General features: G+C 41.0%; 1 protein-coding gene across 1 annotated transcript; it reads right to left on the bottom strand.

Moving 5' to 3' along the window:
- Positions 1-344: 344 nt before the first annotated feature.
- LOC121942348 (prostaglandin D2 receptor 2) lies at positions 345-14,984 on the bottom strand. Its single transcript, XM_042485528.1, has 2 exons — positions 14,891-14,984; positions 345-4,735 (listed from the first exon to the last, which is right to left on the bottom strand). The coding sequence occupies exon 2, from the start codon at positions 4,726-4,728 to the stop codon at positions 3,331-3,333; it is 1,398 nt and encodes a 465-aa protein (XP_042341462.1). The 5' UTR covers positions 4,729-4,735; positions 14,891-14,984; the 3' UTR covers positions 345-3,330.
- Between the last annotated feature and the right edge of the window lie 6,563 nt (positions 14,985-21,547).

The raw sequence follows: 21,547 nt of genomic DNA, 5'->3' as shown, positions 1-21,547 counted from the left end.
TGCCACTGTCCCATGCCATAATCTGGAAATCAGACTTTGGTGAAGACACAATAGATTATGAATAACATGAGCTTCTTCTCTCTCTCTGCAAAAATGTATGTCCTCTTAGTGCAGCTTCTTCTCTGGAGCCTTTGTGCTTTCTTGTCTCGTAGATTTCTCAGAGCGATGCTGATGGTCCTGCCTGATGCAGACTGCTACTGGACCCTGCAGTGCCATTCTAAACCTTAAGTTGCCATACAGCTTGCTTTGACATGATCCCTCTGACTCTGGCATTTTTTATGGTAGTAAGCAGATAATTTAAATTGTGACATACCAAACATGCAGTTTGGTATGTCAATGCCTACTTAATATTTTTGGCATTGAAGAATTAATTGCATGTCTGACACCTTGAACCTTGTTTTTAAAAAAGAAGATATTGGAACCAGAAGGTTGGTTCACCTGTCCACTGAAGCAAATAACACAGGTGAGTTGTTATTGTTTCTGTTGATGATCTCAGAGAAAATGACTGCTTCTTTATAGATTTCAAAGTGAATGAAGCTTTGATTTACATCATTTTCATTCTGCTTTCCAGTAGTCCCTTTTATAAAAATAACTGGAGTAGGAAGGAAGGTGAAACCTCATGTTTAATTTTTCTAAAAAGCAGGACTCTCCCCAGTGTTATCAATATTTTCATGAGATCGACCCTGTGTCATAGACCGTCCCTCTAACTTATCAAAATACAAATTAAAGGGGTTTATCTCATTTCATCATTAGTAACTCAAAGAGGCAAAATGAAAACAATCTATGACTATTTACCCATATTTATACCACATTATCTTAATGGAACAATCATTGTCTTAAAATAGTATTATTATTTGAAGAAGAGCTGCTAAATTAGGGTTTATACTACCTCCAAGTGAGTCAGTTGGACAAGCTGTCACAGTGAACTGATTATGTCATGAGCTCACTTGGCATCCTTTATTTTTAAGCGAGATAAGACTTTGTAGAGATAATTTGCGATCACATATATTTATAGAGATGCAGTATATTCTGTGTTTATCAAAACTGAAATATTGGCTTGACTACTGGTTTAACTACTGGTACTGCAATACTGGCTGATTAGGATTATCATTTATGTGTTTTCCCTATTTTGCAATAAAGCTTGGGAGCAGCAACCAAAACAGAATGTAAGTTTGAGGTGAGAAAACAAAAGAAAAGGCAACTGCTCTCCCATCAATATTTAGCCTAACCTAATCCCCACAAAGCTTTTTGAACACATTCTTGTTTTTGCTAACTGTAAAATAGTTTAGTGGCATGTATGTAGGTTGCATGTGGCAAAACTTTTCTTTTTTAATTGTCCCTCTTTCCTCTTTTTTCATTTCTGTTTCTTTGTCACTTTTAATTATCTGTAAACATATTCATTTGTTTCATCATAAGAGGCACTGCTACAGTTATATGGTATGGATGGTGTGTTTGTGTGTGTGTGTGTGTGTGTGTGTGTGTGCATTGGGGGGGTCACAAAGGAAGAGAGAAAAATAATCTGCTGGAAATGAATGGCTGAGAGGAAGCAGCTTTGTATGTCAGTCTGCTTTATTAGATTTAATCCTGCTCTGTCTTTATATTTTGGATTCTTCAGTCTCTCCAAATTACAAGTACCTCCATGGTAATCCCACTGCTGTGGCCTACATTACACCTTAGCTCGTGTGTGCGTGGGTGTGTCTGATTGAGTGTGATGGAACCAGACAGCTACAATGGCAGTGATGACACAGTCAATCAAAATGGATAGCAGATACGATCAAATCCAATCACTCTGAGAGGTGGACAGACGTGCAGGAGTTCAGATTTGAAGTGCACCTGGATTACAAAACCTGAAAAGCATAATCCTACTTAAAATTTCACGTCTGTATGTAATCAGTGCTTTACTGCTCTCTGGTTGCTGAAACCTGCAGCACATAATATAGAAAGCAAAGTTTTAGTCATGTGAGCCCATACAGTAAAAAGCTTTGGCCTTTTGTTTACAATTCTTATTTATCATGTTTCATTTGAATTACATTTGAAATACTAAACAAGTTTTGGTGAAGAGAAAATGTATTTGTTTTCTTTTTTTATATTTTTATTCATTGAGTGACCCCAAGTTCTGTTTGATAAATTGTTTCACCTACTTTTCTGCTTATATTTACCATTTACGAGAAGGGAAAAGTTGAGGTACTTCAGGGCACAAGATGATAACTTGTCAGCAGACTTCACTGAAAGGTCTTTAAGTAAAACCTTTAACTGGAAAAGTGACTGGATTGAAGTTAATATCTAAATGTTTTTTTACTTCAATACCAAAGTCATGCAAACAAAAAAAATCATTCATGGCATACGTGAGGCCATTCAGTGCTGTGTAAACCACTTTATGATAACATTTAAGTTGAAATGCAAATATTGGTGATGGTTCCTAAATATGTAATCAAAACATAAAGACGACAATCTACAGCCAAATGGCTCAGTGGGGCTGCACTCACTGTAGGAACAGCACTGCTTTGAGCTAAATGCCAACAATGTTAACTTACTGATGTTTTGCAGGTATAATGTGAATTACAGCTCAGGATTACGTCATTTGTGTTAGACAAATTACTATATGGACCTGATGATAGTGCTCCATAGAAAGATATTACAATTTATCCTGAAGGGTGATATTAGTTTCTATACCACATTCCCTGGCTAACCCAAGAAACACCTAACATGTAAGAGTTATTGAAACATCTGACATAATGCCACTAAAGTCAACCTCATGCTAGCACCAGAGGAAAAGTCAGGAGATCACCCTCTTCCCCATGAACAGTGGTGCAACATGCTAACAGTCACACGGGGATAATGCTAGTTGCTAGTTCAGTGTCTAAGCATTTTAACATTTGTTAATTAGCACAAAACACAACTACTGCTGAGACTGATGGGAAAGTCAACGGTTCTGCAGGTATTTGGTCATAAACCAAAGTAGATTACTGGACAAAATTTGAGCTGATGATGGCGCTAGATGAAAAGTCTGAGGATCACCAAAGTCAATCAGATTCACCCTCTGGTAACCATGAATGTTTGTAACAATTGCCATCCAATAACTGTTAAAATATTTAATTCTGAGAGAGACAGATTGACAGTGCAGTCCCTCGAGCCTGATGCCACCATGACAGGGAATACCATGAACCTACTGAGCCTATGATACTACTACCATCCATACTATACCACTAATGCCTATTCTACCTGTGTTTTGGAAAAGATGGGTGTTTCGTTTAATTAGGCCTACATGTACATCAAGATATTTCTGTCTTGATTCCACTTAATCCAACAAAAAGGCAAAAATTTAGCATGTCAGCTATGCTCCACCTCATCTTGTGATTCCTCACTGGTTTTTTCTATGTGAGTGTCTTTGAGGCCTTCAGAGGGTGAAGGCAGTTTGAAGGGTGGTTGGCTATCAGGTGATTGATGGGGGGAATTCGGAGACCCTGGTGTTGCAAGGCTCACATCTCGACTGCTCCTCCGCCTAACATTAGCTCTTAAACTTCTGCCTGGCATCATCAGTAACCCCCCTCCTTCCTCTACCAGACCATCGAAAAGTGCTCCCAGACTCTGTCTTATTTTCACACAGAAGTTTGGGCAGCTGAAGGTGTAAAGAATGGGGTTCAGCACAGGATTCAAGAATACTAAGGTTGTGGCCAGGGGCAGTCCCACCTCCACATGGTGGAGATGTTGGGGCCAGTACTGGGCTGTTACTTCAATTATGCAGAAGATGTGATAGGGAGCCCAGCATAGTACAAATGCTGCAATCACAAATGTCACCATCTTGGTGAAGCTCTGGGACAGCTGAATGGGACTTGTCTTATTGGGAGTAGTAGGTGTCAGGGATGAAGATCGCCCCGAGGCCAGAGGCTTGAGAAAGATGTTAGTGGTTTTTGTAGTTGTGGTTGTATTTCCTGATGCTCCGTCTTTGTTTGACAAAATCAGTGCGTCAGTGAGCCTGCTGACACTCTGCATCCTCTTCCTGCTCCTCTTCCTCAAGCTGAGAACAATTTGGATATAGCTCCCTACAATCACCACTAGGGGGAGCAGGAATGCTAGTAGTAACTTGGAGATGGCTGTTGCTGCCTGTCTCACTTTGCAGTCTCTCTCCAGAGTCGCTAGAGAGGATAAATACAAGGCGAAATGATGATAGCACAGTTTCCTTCCATCCAGTTTCTCAGTCACTGCACGGAATTTAAAGTAAGGTAATGTATTAATTGCTGCCCACAGCCAACCCACCACGCACACCTTCCATGCTCCTCCCACTGAGCGATGATTCTGGCTCCATACTGGCTTTGCCGCTAGAAGGCAGCGGTCCAGAGAAATGGCTGCCAGCAGGAATGCGGATACAAACATGTTCAAGAAGAAGATGGAAGCTTGTGTTTTGCACAGTAGGCTGCCGAGTTCCCAGCTATGTGAGGAGTAAAGGTAGAAGGTGAAGAGGGGCAGCGTCAGGGTTGCCAGGAAGTCCGACATGGCCAGGTTGAGCACCCAGACAGAGGCCACTGTGCGGCGCTGCAAGCGAAAGCCCACTACAAAGAGAATGAGGGCGTTCTCTAAGATCCCCAGGCAGGAAACCAGACCATGAATGCAAACCACCACCATATTGGCCTGTGTGTTGTTGTTGAGTCTGTGCTCCTTCATCATCTGTAGCAGGGGACAGATCAGCTGACCCTCTGGAGCGTCTGAGGTGGGGGTCATATTTGACATCAGTGCTCTGAAAGAAAAAGACAGCAACAAGAAGAGAATGGAGACTGATAAGTGTCAGAGTCATGGTTTTGGAGTTCTGGTGCACACATGTTCATTCTCATTTATCTTCTATGCTGATGTTTGTCTATATGCATGTTGTCTTCAGTGGAAAAGATTTGTGATGATGATGCTACTGCTGCTGATGATGATGAAGATGATGATGATGATATCACCAACAGATAAATCAGCACTGTCTTTCCTCATATACAATAACTAAATAGGATGAAGTATAATGGACTTGTTTGTCAATCTTTTTTGATCAATAAAAAATCTATCCTGCTGCTGAGAAAACAAATCAAACAGAATCTTCAGGTTACATATTTGGATTTTAGTAATAAGAGCAACAAAGGCTTAGGGTGCAGCCAGGTAAAACTGGATAAATATGGGTTTACATCTCGGGTTCTTTAAAGCCACTGGCCAAACATGTTCTTGAGGTTTTGCCACAAATGTGCTTTAAATGAAATTAAATTACACGAAAATGGTTTGAGATAACTGGGATGGGCAGAGCAAAGAGTCAGACATCCACTGGTCCAGGAACTTACCAAAGCCATGTGATATGTTGGTTTTCTTATGTTGGTAGTAAGAGAACTACAACTAAAGCAATGAGGGCATAACAACAAAACTGGTTGTAGGGTGTTGCTCATTATTAAGTGTTTAACTTATAATGAAAATATTTTCACAATACTTTTTCTCTAAGGGAAAGGGTTTTAAGTGAGAACATTATGTATTCAGGTTAAATAAAACAAAAATACTATGCTACCAGGCACCATAGAATTATGTCTTGAGCTATTGCCTGCCACCCTGTTACATTTCAGACATTTTTACTTAAAAACATTCAGTATTAAATATGATGCTGTTAGTCCATGTTAAACACATACATATCCCTTATAGATGAGATGGCACCAAGGAAACAAGCAACAAAAGAACATGAAAAGCATGACAAAAAAGTTGGACAATCTTTTTAATAAATATCCACAGGTTATATTATGATTTATTGACTTGTTGATTCGTTTAATCATTCAAAAATTAAAAAAAAGAACGTGCCCCATTTTAGCTTACCAGCTAACCCATAATACCTGAACACGTCTTCAGAGTGAGGTCAGGGTTCTCGATGTGCTTGAAGGTCCAAAGTCTCTCAGTTATTTTACTTAACATATTTTCTTCACAGAAATATAACAGAGAACCACAGCAAGTTCTAAAAGTCTGCAGAGTTTTAGGTGGTTTTCTTGCTAATTTACCAAAAAGCATCTCAAATGACCTGATTTCACCTTATAGTGCCTGGACATTTCATGTGATATATATGAGACATGAGTCCTGCACTACAACTTTTAAACCTACATAATGACAGTAAATGTCTGTCCTCAGGCTGCACTTGGAGAGGAGCATTTCCAGGGACAGCTGATTCCCGCACCAGTTGCTGTGTGCAGCATATCGTGCCAGAGAGTTTTTTCTCTGTTATCCCTCATTCTCTCGAAACCCAAATGTTTCCAAACAGTTCCTATGAAGTGAGCAGCATGTCAAATCCTGTTCTTGTGGTCTAACACATACCAGCTCAGGCAACTATACATGCTCAGATAGGAAACACAGTCAGGGAATTCTTGAGAAACCAAGGAGATACCAGCATGCTTTTGTTAAGTGTTTATATCTATGTTTCTATCAGTTTCTTGTATTTGAGATAACCGCTTTGTACTTCTCCTCTTGGGCTACCATATAATTCAAGTTTGCTTGTGACTGAGGAAATAATGACTAAGCTGGCAGCAGTGGCTAATACTTGGCTGTGTGTTGCACTGTTTTTTTTGGTTTTTTTTTGATAGCTGAAAGACCTGTTCCCTGACAAAAAGCTTTTATGCTGAAGCACACAGCAACAAAGAAATCTTGCTCTCCTGTTAAGGAGGGTAACGTGGGCTGTGAAGGGCTTTAACCCTTTGAAACCTGACCAAACTGCCATTATTATTAGTCATACATCCACTATTATTTTACACATATGGCTGTTATTGCCACATACATAAACAATAATATTTGCATGTTTATTACATCCATCCATCCATCCATTCTTCCGCTTATCCGGAGTCGGGTCGTGGGGGCAGCAGCCCGAGCAGGGAAGCCCAGACTTCCCTCTCCCCAGCCACTTCGTCCAGCTCTTCCCGAGGAGTTCCCAGGCCAGCTGAGAGACATAGTCTCTCCAGCATGTCCTGGGTCTTTCCCGGGGTCTCCTACTGGTGGGACGTGCCCTGAACACCTCACCAGGGAGGTGTCCGGGAGGCATCCGGCTTTCATCTGGCTCTTCTCAACACGGAGGAGCAGCGGCTCTATTCCAAGCTCTTCCTGGATGACCGAGCTTCTCACCCTATCTCTAAGGGAGAGCCCAGCCACCCTACGGAGGAAGCTTATTTCGGCCGCTTGTACCCGCGATCTTGTTCTTTCGGTCACTACCCAAGGCTCGTGACCATAGGTGAGGGTAGGAACGAAGATCGACCAGTAAATTGAGAGCTTTGCCTTTCAGCTCAGATCCCTCTTCACCACCACAGATTGTTGCAGAGTCTGCATTAGCAGACACTGCACCGATCCGCCTGTCGACCTCCCGTTCCATCCTTCCCTCACTCATGAACAAGACCCCGCGGTACTTGAACCCCTTTACTTGGGGCAGGATCTCATTTTTGGAGGTGCTAATTCTCAACCCGGCCGCTTCACACTCAGCTGCGAACCGATCCAGTGAGAGCTGGAGGTCACGGCCTGATGAAGCCAACAGGACCACATCATCTGCAAAGAGCAGAGACCCAATCCTGAGGTCACCAAACCAGCTGCGCATAGAAATTCTGTCCATAAAAGAATATGAACAGAATCAGTGACAAAGGGCAGCCCTGATAGAGTCCAACCCTCACCAGAAACGAGTTCAACTTACTGCCAGCAATGCGGACCAAGCTCTGGCACCGGTCATACAGGGAACGGACAGCCCGTATCAGGGCTCCGAAACCCCATATTCCCAGAGAACCCCCCACAGGACTCCCCGAGGGACACAGTCGAATGCCTTCTCCAAGTCCACAAAGCACATGTGGACTGGTTGGGCAAACTCCCATACACCCTCAAGGATCCTGCCAAGGGTCCAGAACTGGTCCACCGTTCCATGATCGGGGAGAAAACCGCATTGCTCCTCCTGAATCCGGGGTTCGACTGTTCGGCGGACCCTCCTCTCTAGCACACCCGAATAGACCTTACAAGATAGGCTGAGGAGTGTGATCCCCCTGTAGTTGGAACACACCCTCCGGTCCCCCTTCTTAAAAAGAGGAACCACCACCCCGGTCTGCCAGTCCAGAGGCACTGACCCCAATGTCCACACAATGTTGCAGAGTCGTGTCAACCACGACAGTTCCACAACATCCAGGGCCTTAAGGAACTCCGGGCAAAGCTCTTCCGGAGGTGGGAGTTGAAGCTCCATCTGACGGGAGACTGCCAGAGATTCCCAGCAGACCCTAACAATACGTTTGGGTCTGCCAGGTCTGACCGGCATCCTCCCCCACCATCGGAGCCAACTCACCACCAGGTGGTGATCAGTTGACAGCTGCGCCCCTCTCTTCACCCAAGTATCCAAGACATGCGGCCGCAAGTCCAACGATACGACTACAAAGTCGATCATCGAACTGCGGCCTAGGGTGTCCTGATGCCAAGTGCGCATATGGACACCCTTATGCTTGAACATGGTGTTTGTTATGGACAATCTGTGGCGAGCACAGAAGTCCAATAACAAGACACCACTCTGGTTCAGACTGGGGGGTCATTCCTCCAGATCACCCCCCTCTAGGTCTCACTGTCATTGCCAATGTGAGCGTTGAAGTCCCCCAGCAGAATGAGGGAGTCCCCAGAAGGAGCACCCCCTCTAAGGACTCCAAAAAGGGTGGATACTCTGAACTGCTGCTTGAACCATAGGCACAAACAACAGTCAGGATCCGTCCCCCCACCCAAAGGCGGAGGGAGGCTACCCTCTCATTCACCGGGGTAAACTCCAACGTACAGGCACCGAGCTGGGGAGCAAGCCACCCCTGCCCGGCGCCTCTCACCAGTGGCAACTCCAGAGTGGAAGAGAATCCAACCCCTCTCGAGAAGACTGGTCCCAGAGCCCATGCTGTGTGTCAAGGTGAGGCCGACTATATCTAGACTATAACCTCGCGCACCAGCTCAGGCTCCATCCCCACCAGAGAGGTGACATTCCACATCCCCAGAGCTAGCTTCTGCAGCCGTGGATCGGACCGCCAAGGTCCCCACCTTCGGCTGCCGCCCAACTCACACTGCACCCGACCCCTTTGGACCCTCCTATGGGCGGTGGGCCCATGGGAAGGTCCCACGTCGGCTCCTTGGGCTGTGCCTGGCCGGGCCACATGGGTAAAGGCCCAGTCACTGGGCGCTCGCCATCGAATCCCACCCCCAGGCCTGGCTCCAGGGCGGGGGGGCCCTGTGACCTGCGTCCAGGTGAGGGAAACTCTGAACCATTCTTCTTTTTCATCATAAGGGGTCCGTTGAGCTACACTTTGTCTGGTCCCTCCCCTAGGACCTGTTTGCCATGGGTGACTCTACCAGGGGCATAAAGCCCCCGACAACTGAGCTCCTAGGATCACTGGGACACGCAACCCCCTCCACCACGATAAGGTGGTAGCTCAGGGATTATTACATGCTATCATAAATCACATTTATAAATGTTAATGTCTGTTGCTATTGTTATATGTTATGTTTTTTCCTTAGTTGCTCTGAGGGTCCAAGGATGGAGGGATGTATATTGTAAAGCAGCCAAATTGTGATAATGGCCTTTATAAATAAAACTGAATCAAAATTAGCGAACAAGTACGAGAAAATCACCTAAAAAGCTGAGAAATGAAATGACCCTCGAAAAGTGCTTAAAAATTGTAACACTTCTCACAGGGTGTTGGTAGCTGTGTGGATAAAGCAGGCACCCTACGAATGAAGACAGTGTCCTCACGGCAGCAGTCTTGGGTTCAACTCCTGCCCAAGGCCCTTTACTGCATGTTGTCACCTCTCTCTCTCTCCCCCTTTCATGCTATCTGTCCTATTTAATAAAGGCTAAAATGCCAAAAAATAATCTTTTTAAAAAAATGTAATACTTATTTATTATTATTTTAAATGCAGTTTTCCTCCAGCTTTTTTTCCCTAGACAGTTTTTTTAATTCAATCTACACATTTCTAGCAATTTGATGATTGTACAAAGACTTAAATATTTGTGAAAGGCAAATAAAAGCAGCAAAAGAAATTATGTTACTCCAGGTTTCAAAGGGTTAAGCTACAGAGTTAGTTGACAAAAGTTGCAAATGCATCTGCTGACAGTAGTTTGTTTGCTGTGCTGATATAAACTAAGATTAGAAGAGCTAACACAGAGATGTCTGTCTTTGTTTCTATCTGGCCAAATCCAACTGCACAAATAACCATAGATTTGCATTGTTACAGTGTGTGCAAATCTGCCAGCAAACCAGCCCATGACATTCCCCTGAAAAATGATAATAATGAAGAAGCAAATGTGTAAGAAAATCCACAAATCAGCCCAAACTGAACCAAACCAAAAAGGAAGACCTGAAAAGAATGAAACAACGTCTGACTGTAAGAAAAGAACAGCTCAGAAAATATGGTGTAAGACCGAGTGAGAGAGCAGTGGAGGTTAGTTCAGAGTCTGTGACCGGACACGAAATTTTGGTTTCCACTGCTCTCTCTCACTTCTCTGTCTTTGTTGCAGACTCTCCTTATTTCTCCCATTGAGGAACATATTATCAGGTGATTCAGGTGATGAAGTTCTGATTATACTGGGTACACTTTGAATTAAAACATGGCTGACGTGAGATATGTAGTTAACACTTCAGAATGACATTTGACTATTCAAATGCCGTGTTTCCATTGTGTTCCTGCATCCAGCTGTGGTCACACACTCAGTCACATCCCCCTTTACTGTCTGCCTATATAAGGTAACCCAGCACCATGTCTGCACATATCCATGACTCAAAGCTGTCGTCACTGCTTTCCCCTCAACTCTAACGTGCATATATGGTCAAATCAGAGACAAACATTTGGAGTAGTGAATGTGACATCTGCCTTTCAAATGATGAATAGAGAACTTCAATAAGCATATTGCTTGATGCAGCGATGCTTCTTGGAAACAAACAACAGCTTATATAGCACACAGAGGAATGAAGGTCACAGTGCCTGAATATGGCAGCAAGGCCCGAAATTTATCTAGACCATTTCTCCCCCATTGACCTTCATCAACTCTATACTTTGGTTTCTGCATCTAAGCCATCAACATGCCTGCTAGACCCCATCCCAACTAAGCTCCTTAAGGAAGTTTTACCTTTATTAGACAACTTTTTATTAGATATAATCAACGCGTCTTTATTGACAGGTTATGTACCCCAGTCTTTTAAAGTAGCTGTCATTAAACCTCTTCTAAAGAAGCCCACTCTCGATCCTGAGATTTTAGCTAACTATAGACCGATATCTAATCTCCCCTTTATTTCTAAAATCCTTGAGAGAGTGGTTGCTCATCAGCTCTGTGACTTTCTCCGAGACAACAGTTTATTCGAGGACTTTCAGTCAGGCTTTAGAGTTCATCATACCACAGAGACGGCACTAGTAAAAATTAATAACGACTTATTTATCGCTTCTGACACAGGTCTGGTCTCTGTTTTAATCCTATTAGATCTCAGTGCTGCATTTGACACCATTGACCATCAAATCTTACTGCACAGACTTGAAACCTCAATTGGCCTTAAAGGAACGTCACGAGCCTGGTTTAAGTCATACTTATCAGATCGTTCCCAATTTGTTCACATCAATGATCAACCCTCCGCACATACAAAGGTCTGCTTTGGAGTGCCACAAGGTTCGGTGCTTGGACCAATCCTTTTCACTTTATATATGCTTCCTCTAGGCAACATAATTAGAAAACATTCCTTAAATTTCTATTGTTATGCTGATGATACGCAATTATATCTATCTATGAAACCAGATCAAACTGATCAGCTATCTAGACTTCAAACATGTCTTAAGGATGTAAAAGCCTGGATGAGCCATAATTTCCTGATGTTGAATTCAGACAAAACTGAAGTTATTGTTCTTGGCCCAAAACACCTCAGAAGCTCCTTTTCCAACAATTTAATTTCTCTAGATGGCATTACCTTGGCCTCTAGCACAACTGTAAGGAACCTCGGAGTTTTATTTGACCAGGATTTATCCTTTGCCTCCCATATAAAACAAACTTCAAGGACGGCTTTCTTTCACTTGCGTAACATCGCAAAAATTAGACATATCCTATCCCAAACAGATGCTGAAAAATTAGTACATGCATTTGTCACCTCTAGGCTGGATTACTGTAATTCCCTATTATTTGGTTGCCCCAACAAATCTCTTAGGTCTCTCCAACTGGTGCAGAATGCTGCTGCTCGTGTTTTAACGGGAAGCAAGAAAAGGGATCATATTTCTCCTGTTTTAGCTTCTCTGCACTGGCTCCCTGTGAAATCCAGGATTGACTTTAAAATCCTCCTCCTTACTTACAAAGCTCTAAATGGTCAGGCTCAGTCTTATCTGTCACAGCTCATAGTTCCTTACCAACCCTCAAGATCACTGCGCTCTGAAAACACAGGGTTACTTGTGGTTCCCAAAATTTCCAAAAGTAGGTTAGGAACCAGAGCCTTCAGCTACCACGCTCCTCTCCTATGGAACCATCTTCCATTTTCGGTCAGGGAGGCAGACACCGTTTCAACTTTTAAGGGTAGACTTAAGACCTTCCTCTTTGATAAAGCTTATAATCAGGGCTGGCTCAGGCTGCCTGGACCAGCCCATAGTTAGGCTGACATAGGTTTAACCTGCCGGGGGACTTCCCCTGATACGCTGAGCTCCTTTCCTTCTCTCAATGCCGCCATCAGAAATCATGCATGTCTGTTAACTGCATTGCCATGTGCAAGCTTAGCTTAGCTCTGTGATAGCCATGTGGTACTCTCACTACCTGGGGCTCGCGATTACAGAGCCTGGGTCTGTTGAACTGCACTACGCTAATCCTGTTGCCTCTCAGGAGCGTTCCTGCTCCCTTGTTTCCTAGTTTCCCTGGATCCTGGCCGTAACCTTGACTGTGCCTGACCGTGGTGAGAGCTGTGCTGATGCTGCGACCCTGCCTTTGGTTGTGCTCGTGCTGTGGCTGTACTGATTCTGTGCCCCCCGCTCGCCCTGATCGTGGTCTGGTCCTGGTTGCGCCGATGCTGTGCTTGGACAACTCCCTTTCACATATGCATGAGACTGTTATCATCTCTCTCAACATCATCATAGAAAGCAATTACTAATTTCACATCTACCATTATTGTAATATGACATGCATCTGTTTCTATTATTGCTGTGCCCCCCCCCCCCCCCCCCCCCCTCTCTCTTTCTCTTTCCTTTTTTGCCATGATTGTATTTCATTTGCTATTTACGACATCTATTGCTCGTCTGTCCGTCCTGGAAGAGGGATCCCTCACTATCCTCTACCGCTCTTCCTGAGGTTTCTTCCTCTTTTTTTTCCCTGTTACAGGGGTTCTTTTTGGGGAGTTTTTCCTTGGGTGATGTGAGGGTCTAAGGGCAGAGGGATGTCGTACACTGTAAAGCCCTCTGAGGCAAACCATGTTTTGTGATAATGGGCTATATGAATAAAACTGACTTGACTCGACAGTGAGCCACTCAATGTCACACGCTCTGTTACTTAGCTTTCTGTGCCATAGATTTTCCATCCCACACAGATGACAATGAAATTTTTACTCTCCACACACACATTTTTCTGCATTGCTGGTTATCCAAATGCAACTTTTAGAAGTGGATGCCAGGTGTGTCCAGACTTTTTGAGAGGGGGCCAGATTAAATAAAGTGAAAATACCTGGGGGCCAACTGCTTGGAGCATCAAGTGGGTTATTAAAAAAATTATAAACAAATGAGACAAATGCAACTGTTTCAGCTTCAAGTCTAATGTATTCAACCTTTCACTGCTCCTACAAGCAGCAGTCCTCACTGTCGATGCTTCTTTGCTGTAGCAATGTTGTTTATCGTCTAATTAGGAAAACGCATCAGTTCCTGCTTGATACATGCATCAGATTAGGGGCCACGATTGGCTCTAGGCTGTACTTAGGGCATGACTGCCATAAACTAAACTAACTCTCAGTGAGTGGAGTGTTCGCCTTATGTGAGCTGAGTCCTTTGCAGTGGCCGCACTTTCATTCAATCCTGCGGCCTTTTGCTACGTGTAATCCCCATTCTCTCTCCCCTTTTCCTGTCACTCTCTAGCTGCACTCTAACAAAGGCATTAAAGTCCAAAAAATAATCTAAAAAAAAAGATAAAGGAAAAAAAGATGATATAGTTTATATATCATATAGTTTATAACACAGACTTGTCTCTAATGGCTCAGTGGGCTGACATAAGCACACATACACATTTGTAGCAGTGCTCATCATAAGTTGTAATATTAAGATTGCAGATGGCTCCATGTTTCTACTTGTGTTTGACACCATAAGCTCTCCTTATGAACTGCTCTGCTGTTTGGTTCAATAGAGGCCATCAACTGTTTTTTATTAACCACACCTACCTAATATTTACTCTGCCCTTATTGATGTAAATATTAGAAACACTTCTTAATATGAAGTAATGCAATACAACAGCACTATAAAATACAACAATATAAAAATGTAACACCTTTGATGGCAGTAGGATTTATTGCAAGACTCTTTAATGAGACTGCATACAAGTTCAAGTAGGTGTACCTGGTTATAAACTGGCAGTAGACTGTGCATACACATCATCCATGGCATTTTCCAATCTTTAAATATTAGCCAATTTGATCACAAATTCCTAATGTTAGATATATTCAGAGATTATGAGTGTGATGGGTGGTGACAGAGACAATATCTCTTCACAATCTACTCTACCTGAAAAAAAAAACAAAACATGGAGCTGTTTGTGTTGTAGAGTTGTAGGATTTAGTAAATCACTCTACCTGCAAGCACCTCTTTTAAAGTAAATAGTCATCACACATGACTGGGTTTAATATCCCCATATTTGAATTGTGTGATATGAACCAAATTTTTTAGGCTAAATATGATAGCAAAAACATACCTGCATGGAACAAAAGGAGGTCTGAAGGGCACGTTGGGTTACATTCACAGAGAAAGAGAGAGTCTAAATGTTCTGTCCTCTTCCTCTTACTGCACTGACACTCATCCCTCCAGTTCTGTTAGTCAGAACACACACACACACACATACCTCCCTTGCTCCGCCCTGTAAAGATGAGGTATCTGATAAGTGAGGGAGTGTGTGAACATGAATGCAAATTTGACCGAACTTGAAATTCACTGTTATTTGGGCAACAGAGAGGCGGAGGGACTTTGCAGTTGAGACAGAGACACTAGCAACAGACTGAAATGAGATATCTGTGATACGTATGCCATTGTCTGTTCTACATGAGCGATCATTATGCCAAGGCTGGACTTGTGTGGCTGGACTTGTGTGGACTAGTTCCCCTGACACTTCATAGTGGGCTGTAGTTTCCATGATGATTCATCTCCTCAACACAAAGTAGGCATCTGTAAACTGACACTTCCTGTCCCTGACATCTTCCATGCAGCTCACACAATAAGTCAATAATCCACATTCATTTACAATAACAACATCCAAACAGGGCAGGATCATAAATGTCTCTATCACCATCTGGTGGTGAACATGACTCAAAACATTAACTTTAAATGGGCCTGTTAGCTGCACGTCTTCAGAGGAGATCACAGATGTGGAGAAACCACAAACCACACTGTTCCAATGCAATATGATATTATACATTATGATAGGATATATGATACGATACGATACGATACGATACGATACGATACGATACGATACGATACGATACGATGCAATATACTTGATTGTCCCCATAGGGAAATCGGTCTTGGACTCAGATGCTGTGCCCATAAATGCCTTCACAGTCACACAAACTATATATGAACAAAACAGCACATAATTCAAATAGCACATTAAAAAAAATGTACATACATGAGACACAGTGCATATTGCACACACCCAACAATTGCATAATCCCTGCAGCCTTAAACAGCATTGTTTAAAAGTTTTATAGAGGTAGGAACTCTGAGTATGTAAAAAACAACAACAAAAACAAAACAAAAAAACAACATACACTTTTTTTCAATTTAACAAGATGGTTTGTGGCCTTTAAAAAGCATAGACTATATAGAAATAAAAACATCAGTAACTCAGTATGTGAGTTTCCAGGGCACTGTGTCTGATGCCATCACCACCAGCACAGGAGCACCACAGGGCAGGGTTTTATCTCAGTTTTCATTGACCTTGTACAAATCTGACTGTAGACATGGGAATTAATCATGCCACTTACAAAAATTATCTGACGACTCTGATCTAGTTGGTTACATACTAAATGATGATAGCTCAGCTTATCAAGAGGAAGTGAACATACTTGTCAGACGGTGTAATGAAGCCCACCTTATTCTTAATATAGATAAGACTAAGGACCTTATTTGAGAAGAAAAAAATCAGTGGTTAACCCAGTCCTCACTATTGGACAAGTGGTTTAGGTTGTGTTCTAATATAAATACTTGACTCCTGATTCCCTGGAGTCCATCCAGTGATGGAGTCCAGAGAACAGGGAGGTATTAGCTGCAAAAAACAATAGGACTAAGGGTTTTTTCCAGGCTCTTTTCAGAAAAAGAAGATAAAACAATCCACTGAACGTGTGATTATGAGTGAAAAACAAATCAACACAGACAGAAATGTCTGTTTAGGAGCTTTCTGCAAATTAAAACACTTATAGAAAAAAAGGCTGAGTTTTCCATTAAGACAATAAAATAACCATCTGTTTATTATTTATTATTTATAAGAGGCATCAGTCATCAGACGAACCAGTGAGTGGGCCGGCACCATGGATTACCAGAGCCATGCAGGATGCCATGTACACACACACTGCAGATTGTGGAAACATGGACAGCACTAATGCAGCAGCCCACAATGTGAGATGAGCAGGGAGTAGGCAAAAAGGCCATAAAGTACAATGCACATGTTGAAGGAGCTGAGAGGAGCACTGGAGTTATGATTGACTAATTTATATATGTATTCTCTCTTTCTCTCTCTCTTTCTCTTTTTTTCTACACTGTACTTATTTTTTTTAGATTGCTGCCTAGAAAAAAAAATGTTCCCACCATTTTCTCATTAGTTTTTACCCCGGAGCAGCCCCTGCAGTCAAACATGCGCTCCTAGTTTGGGTTCTGTCATGTATCTTTGCAGCCAGGGTGGAACAAGCTGTGATAGGCTATCAGTAAGTCAAGCCTGGGCTAACGTAAAATGGCCTCTTGTATATATTTATTGTATAAATTATAGTTTCCTTGTGAGCATTAACAAACATTCCAACAGTAAATTCAAAAGGACACATTTAAAATGGTTATGTTGTTTGAAGTTTGAAACTGTCTTTAGCAGCCTGTCTATATATGTATAAAATAAAAAAATAATAAGTAAGTTGCCCCTAATAAACAAAAGAGACTCCTCCTGGCTGCAATCATTTTTTTTTCCTTCATGAAATACAGTCAAGACATAATGATAGTTCCAGCAAATAAGACGGTTACTTTTTATAACAATTAGTAGCTGAACCTGTAATGCAACTTTTAATTTGCTTCAGTGGTCAAGAGCTTTACGAACAGTCTTTAAAAATGTCTTGACATGGAGTAATTTACACAAAGATGAGGACAGAAACAACAATGTCCAGTAACAACTAAATTGGTCTTAGAGGTAAATGCTTTATACTATTTTTTAATGTCACATAAACATTAATACATACACACAAACATATATACAGAACACATATCCACATACCTCAACATGATGAGTGTATTTCATGAAAACACAATAACATCCCTCTTCACTAAGATGACAAAAGAAGAAATGAGATAATGTTACTTTATGGATAAGATAAAATAATCAAATTTCTGTAACCCAGGTTTCTGATTATCTCAGATCTCCAAGTTTATTTCAATATAAACATTTTTCTTTACCTTTCATAATAAGCTTGTCTTGACGATAATAATGCTTAAGAACTAAAATATAAGCTCTTAATGCCAGCTTTTTGCTAACTACAACAATGATGTTCAATAACATATTATATCATCTTGAAAACTCCAAATTATATTAAGAAGGGACAAAGGTAGAAGGATTGCCCGTTCAGCTGGCCAATCTGCCACCAGCTGTCAGAACCATGTAACAGCAGGACAATACCATAATAAATGCATAATGGTCTCCTCGTCAGCACCAAATCTACAACTGTTATCATCAGTTATTTTTTATATTTTAAACATATTTTAGATCTCTGGTATGCAAACAGGTCACCAACAGCCTGAGTATGGGTGTTTTGTGCAAAGCAGGTGGGTTGAGGTTCAGCCTGTTGCTTTCTGCTTGCTGTACACGTCGACAGATTTTTAAGGAAGGGCACTGGCGTGTTCCAGGAATGTGGTATGAAACTGCACCTTCTGATCTGCTTAGTAAAACTGTCTGCTGTCTGGCTGGACCTGGACTCGAGCACGCATGTTCAAAGGAAATACAGAGAGGAAGAGTTGACAGAAAGAGAGAGAGTCCTTCACTACATTTATTCTTCCACTCATAGAAATATAGAGGAGTCAGTCAGTACTAAGACCTGATTCAAAAAGAAAACTTACTAATAGCAGTCAATTGCAATGATTATAGGTTCATTCATTTTTTTCTGTACAAAAGGAAGACACTGCTCATTCTACATTTAGAATGGTTTTGCTGTTATGTCATCATTATGAAAAACGTTTAAAAAATGCAAATGTTACATGATGCAGATTTATCATGTTGTGTTTCACCACTCACCATTAAACCATTTCATCCATTTCATCACATTATATTTGTGGCTTTGCATGTGACACTGGCAGATAAGCTTGAGTAACATCAAAGGACAATAACAACTGCACGTCAGTCAGCTGATATCTGGCCTCAGAGCCCATCCTGACACACCCACAGAAGATGACTGCCACAACAAAAAGCTTGAAAAGTATTTGTCCCTGTGCTACAGTGGGAACATGTTTCAGGAGGTGATATAATTTTTTTATGTTTGTTGTTTTTTAGAGACATTATATATTTTAGTGATCATTGCTGTCATTTGTAGGAGTCTCCCATGCTGCACTTTGTTAATCGTTTTGAGTATTTATATTTATTGTTGTGATGTTGTTATTAGGATTTAAAGTCTGACAGTAAAGATAACAGTTCTGAGAAAACATCAGACTCTGACCTCAAAACAGTTAAAACTGTGATCCATCGCAGCTCCACGGCAACAGAGCTTTGTCTAAGTCCTGTATATCCTGGATACAGGCAAGGAAATTATGAAAGAGTTAGGGGTTAGCATTGGGTTTTTAAAGTTCTCATGGATACAGGTCAGGCTTAAAGGAAGAAAATGAAAAAAAAAAACCTTGCAAAATTTCAAATGAAAATGTATTTCATATCCAGTCTTTGAGTGTGTATGTGCACCTAATAAAACCAAATGTAAAGCAGAAAACCCTTCCTCTGTTGAAATCAAGGGGATACCGTGTTACCCTCAGTCCTACACCTCTAACATGAGTAGCTGAAAGAATGGATGAAATAATTTCTTGCCCCACCTTTGTTTGAGCCTTCACTCTTTTGATTCACAATGTGGCCATTTTAGGGATAAGCTCATTAGTAATTATTTCAGTGTGCATCATTGCACTCAATTACAAGGTGTGACCATATTTCATGGATGAGATATCATGTTTTTTTATGTTGGAAGCCTTATGCAGTAAAATGAAATTACAGCTGTGTATGACTGAAAATTACAATGAGGATGCCACCCTCCACAAACACACACACACAAACACACAAACACCTGGTCCTTTTCAAGTCCCCACCCTCCATCATGTACAATGTACCCTATATACTGAGCTAAGGTACAGTGATTGTGCTGCACATCACACGTGTTGAAGAGTCACGAGCGTCATCATCACAGCTGAGAAACATCCAGGTATGATTGTATTTCAAACTTCAGATTCAATGTTTTAATTCTAAAAGTGTTGGCAACAGTATTTCATGTTACTTAAGGCTTCTGAAGTTTTTGAAACATTTCAGACATGCAATATTAAAATTCTAAAAACTTTTCCATAATAATAAAAAAACTACAGCAAAATAATTCTAAATGTAGAATGAGCAATGTCTTTTATCAGACAGTGCATTCCTTTTGTACAGAAAAAAAATCAGAATATACTATATCGAAAATTAAAGGGTTTTCTTTTTCTTTTTCTTATTAAATGAAACCATAATCATTGCTATTAACTGCCATTATTACTTTTTATATATGTTTATACTAAAATTTGACATATTTTTGCAAACGTCATTCCAGTGGTTTTGGAAATGTGCCCTCCTAGGTTTTGACTCTGCTTCACCTATCTGCTATAAAGTTATCATTTTGGATTGTTGCTAATCAGTCAAACAATCTTACTCATGACCCTGTTCCATCTTATTTTCTTCCCTCTTATCGCCCCTAAAATAGGCTGTCGTAAGATTTCACTTCTGTGATTCTTATATGTCTTCTAACATATCTTCCAGAAACATTTGTCAATATGAGCATCCAAAATAAGGACACAAAGCAGTAGATGTGATTTTTTATATGCTTATGTAATGATATATTGCTATGAGTGTCTGTATATACGGTATGAACAGATGTTTGTGTGCATGTGCATATTAACCTGCTGTTTTTCCTGTATTGCCCTCCTTGAAGTAACATAATATTAACAGTTATAGCCCTACAGTGGGGAGCGTTTTCCTTTTTTTTATTTCTTCAGTTATTTTTTAATATATTTATTTTATACTTAACTTTGTTTTAAATTTTCTTCCCTATTGCTTCTTATTTATTGTTTATTTTGTCTTTACATGGTGGTATTGTTACTATGGTTCTTCACATAAGTATGTATCTGTCCCTCGATCTTGTGTAATAATTAAAAAAAAAAAAAAACATACATAAGCAGTCTAATTGGTTGAATTTACTTACCTTGAGTTTTTAGACTTCTGTATCAACTTTCACTCTTACTCCACTACATTTCCCCTAAACATCTTAATTACTTAGTTACAAAATAGGGAAGGAATGGAGGAAGAAAAGAGGGATTGAGGGATGGATGGAAGATTGAAGGAATGGGAAAGGAAACACTGGATTTCATTCTTTAAATATATTAGGTAGTGAAGAGTACCTTGTTTCTCTTCAGAGATTTAGGTTCCATTTTTCAGGTGATGTACAAAAAAATTAACGTTATAATTTTCAGAATTTGGACCTCTTGCTTTTTTTTTTTTACTACCAGCATTTACTCGTACTTTTACTTTCATTACTAAAGTACGTTGAATATATACAGATTATTTTTGATAATTAAGTACAGTAAATATCAGATACTTTAACACTTTAACTCAAGTAATATTCTGATAGGTGACTTTAACTTCTACCAAAATCATTTTCTGGTAAGATATCTGTACTTTTACTCAAGTATGGCTTTCAGGTACTTAACCCACCACTTAATATGAAATTGTAATTCTGCCTGTGAGGAGCTATAAGAGTGTTTTTTTCCATTCACTCTCAGGACTTCTACAGCCACAGTAACTGGGTGGGGCTGGGATACACTGAGCCATACATCAACCTCATTCGCCCTGACCTTCCTCTGGAAAACCTGGCAGGTGTGTGTGTGTGTG

Source organism: Plectropomus leopardus, chromosome 4, assembly GCF_008729295.1.
Source record: "Plectropomus leopardus isolate mb chromosome 4, YSFRI_Pleo_2.0, whole genome shotgun sequence".
Lineage (NCBI taxonomy): Eukaryota > Metazoa > Chordata > Actinopteri > Perciformes > Serranidae > Plectropomus > Plectropomus leopardus.
This window is presented reverse-complemented; position numbering and strand designations above follow the sequence as displayed.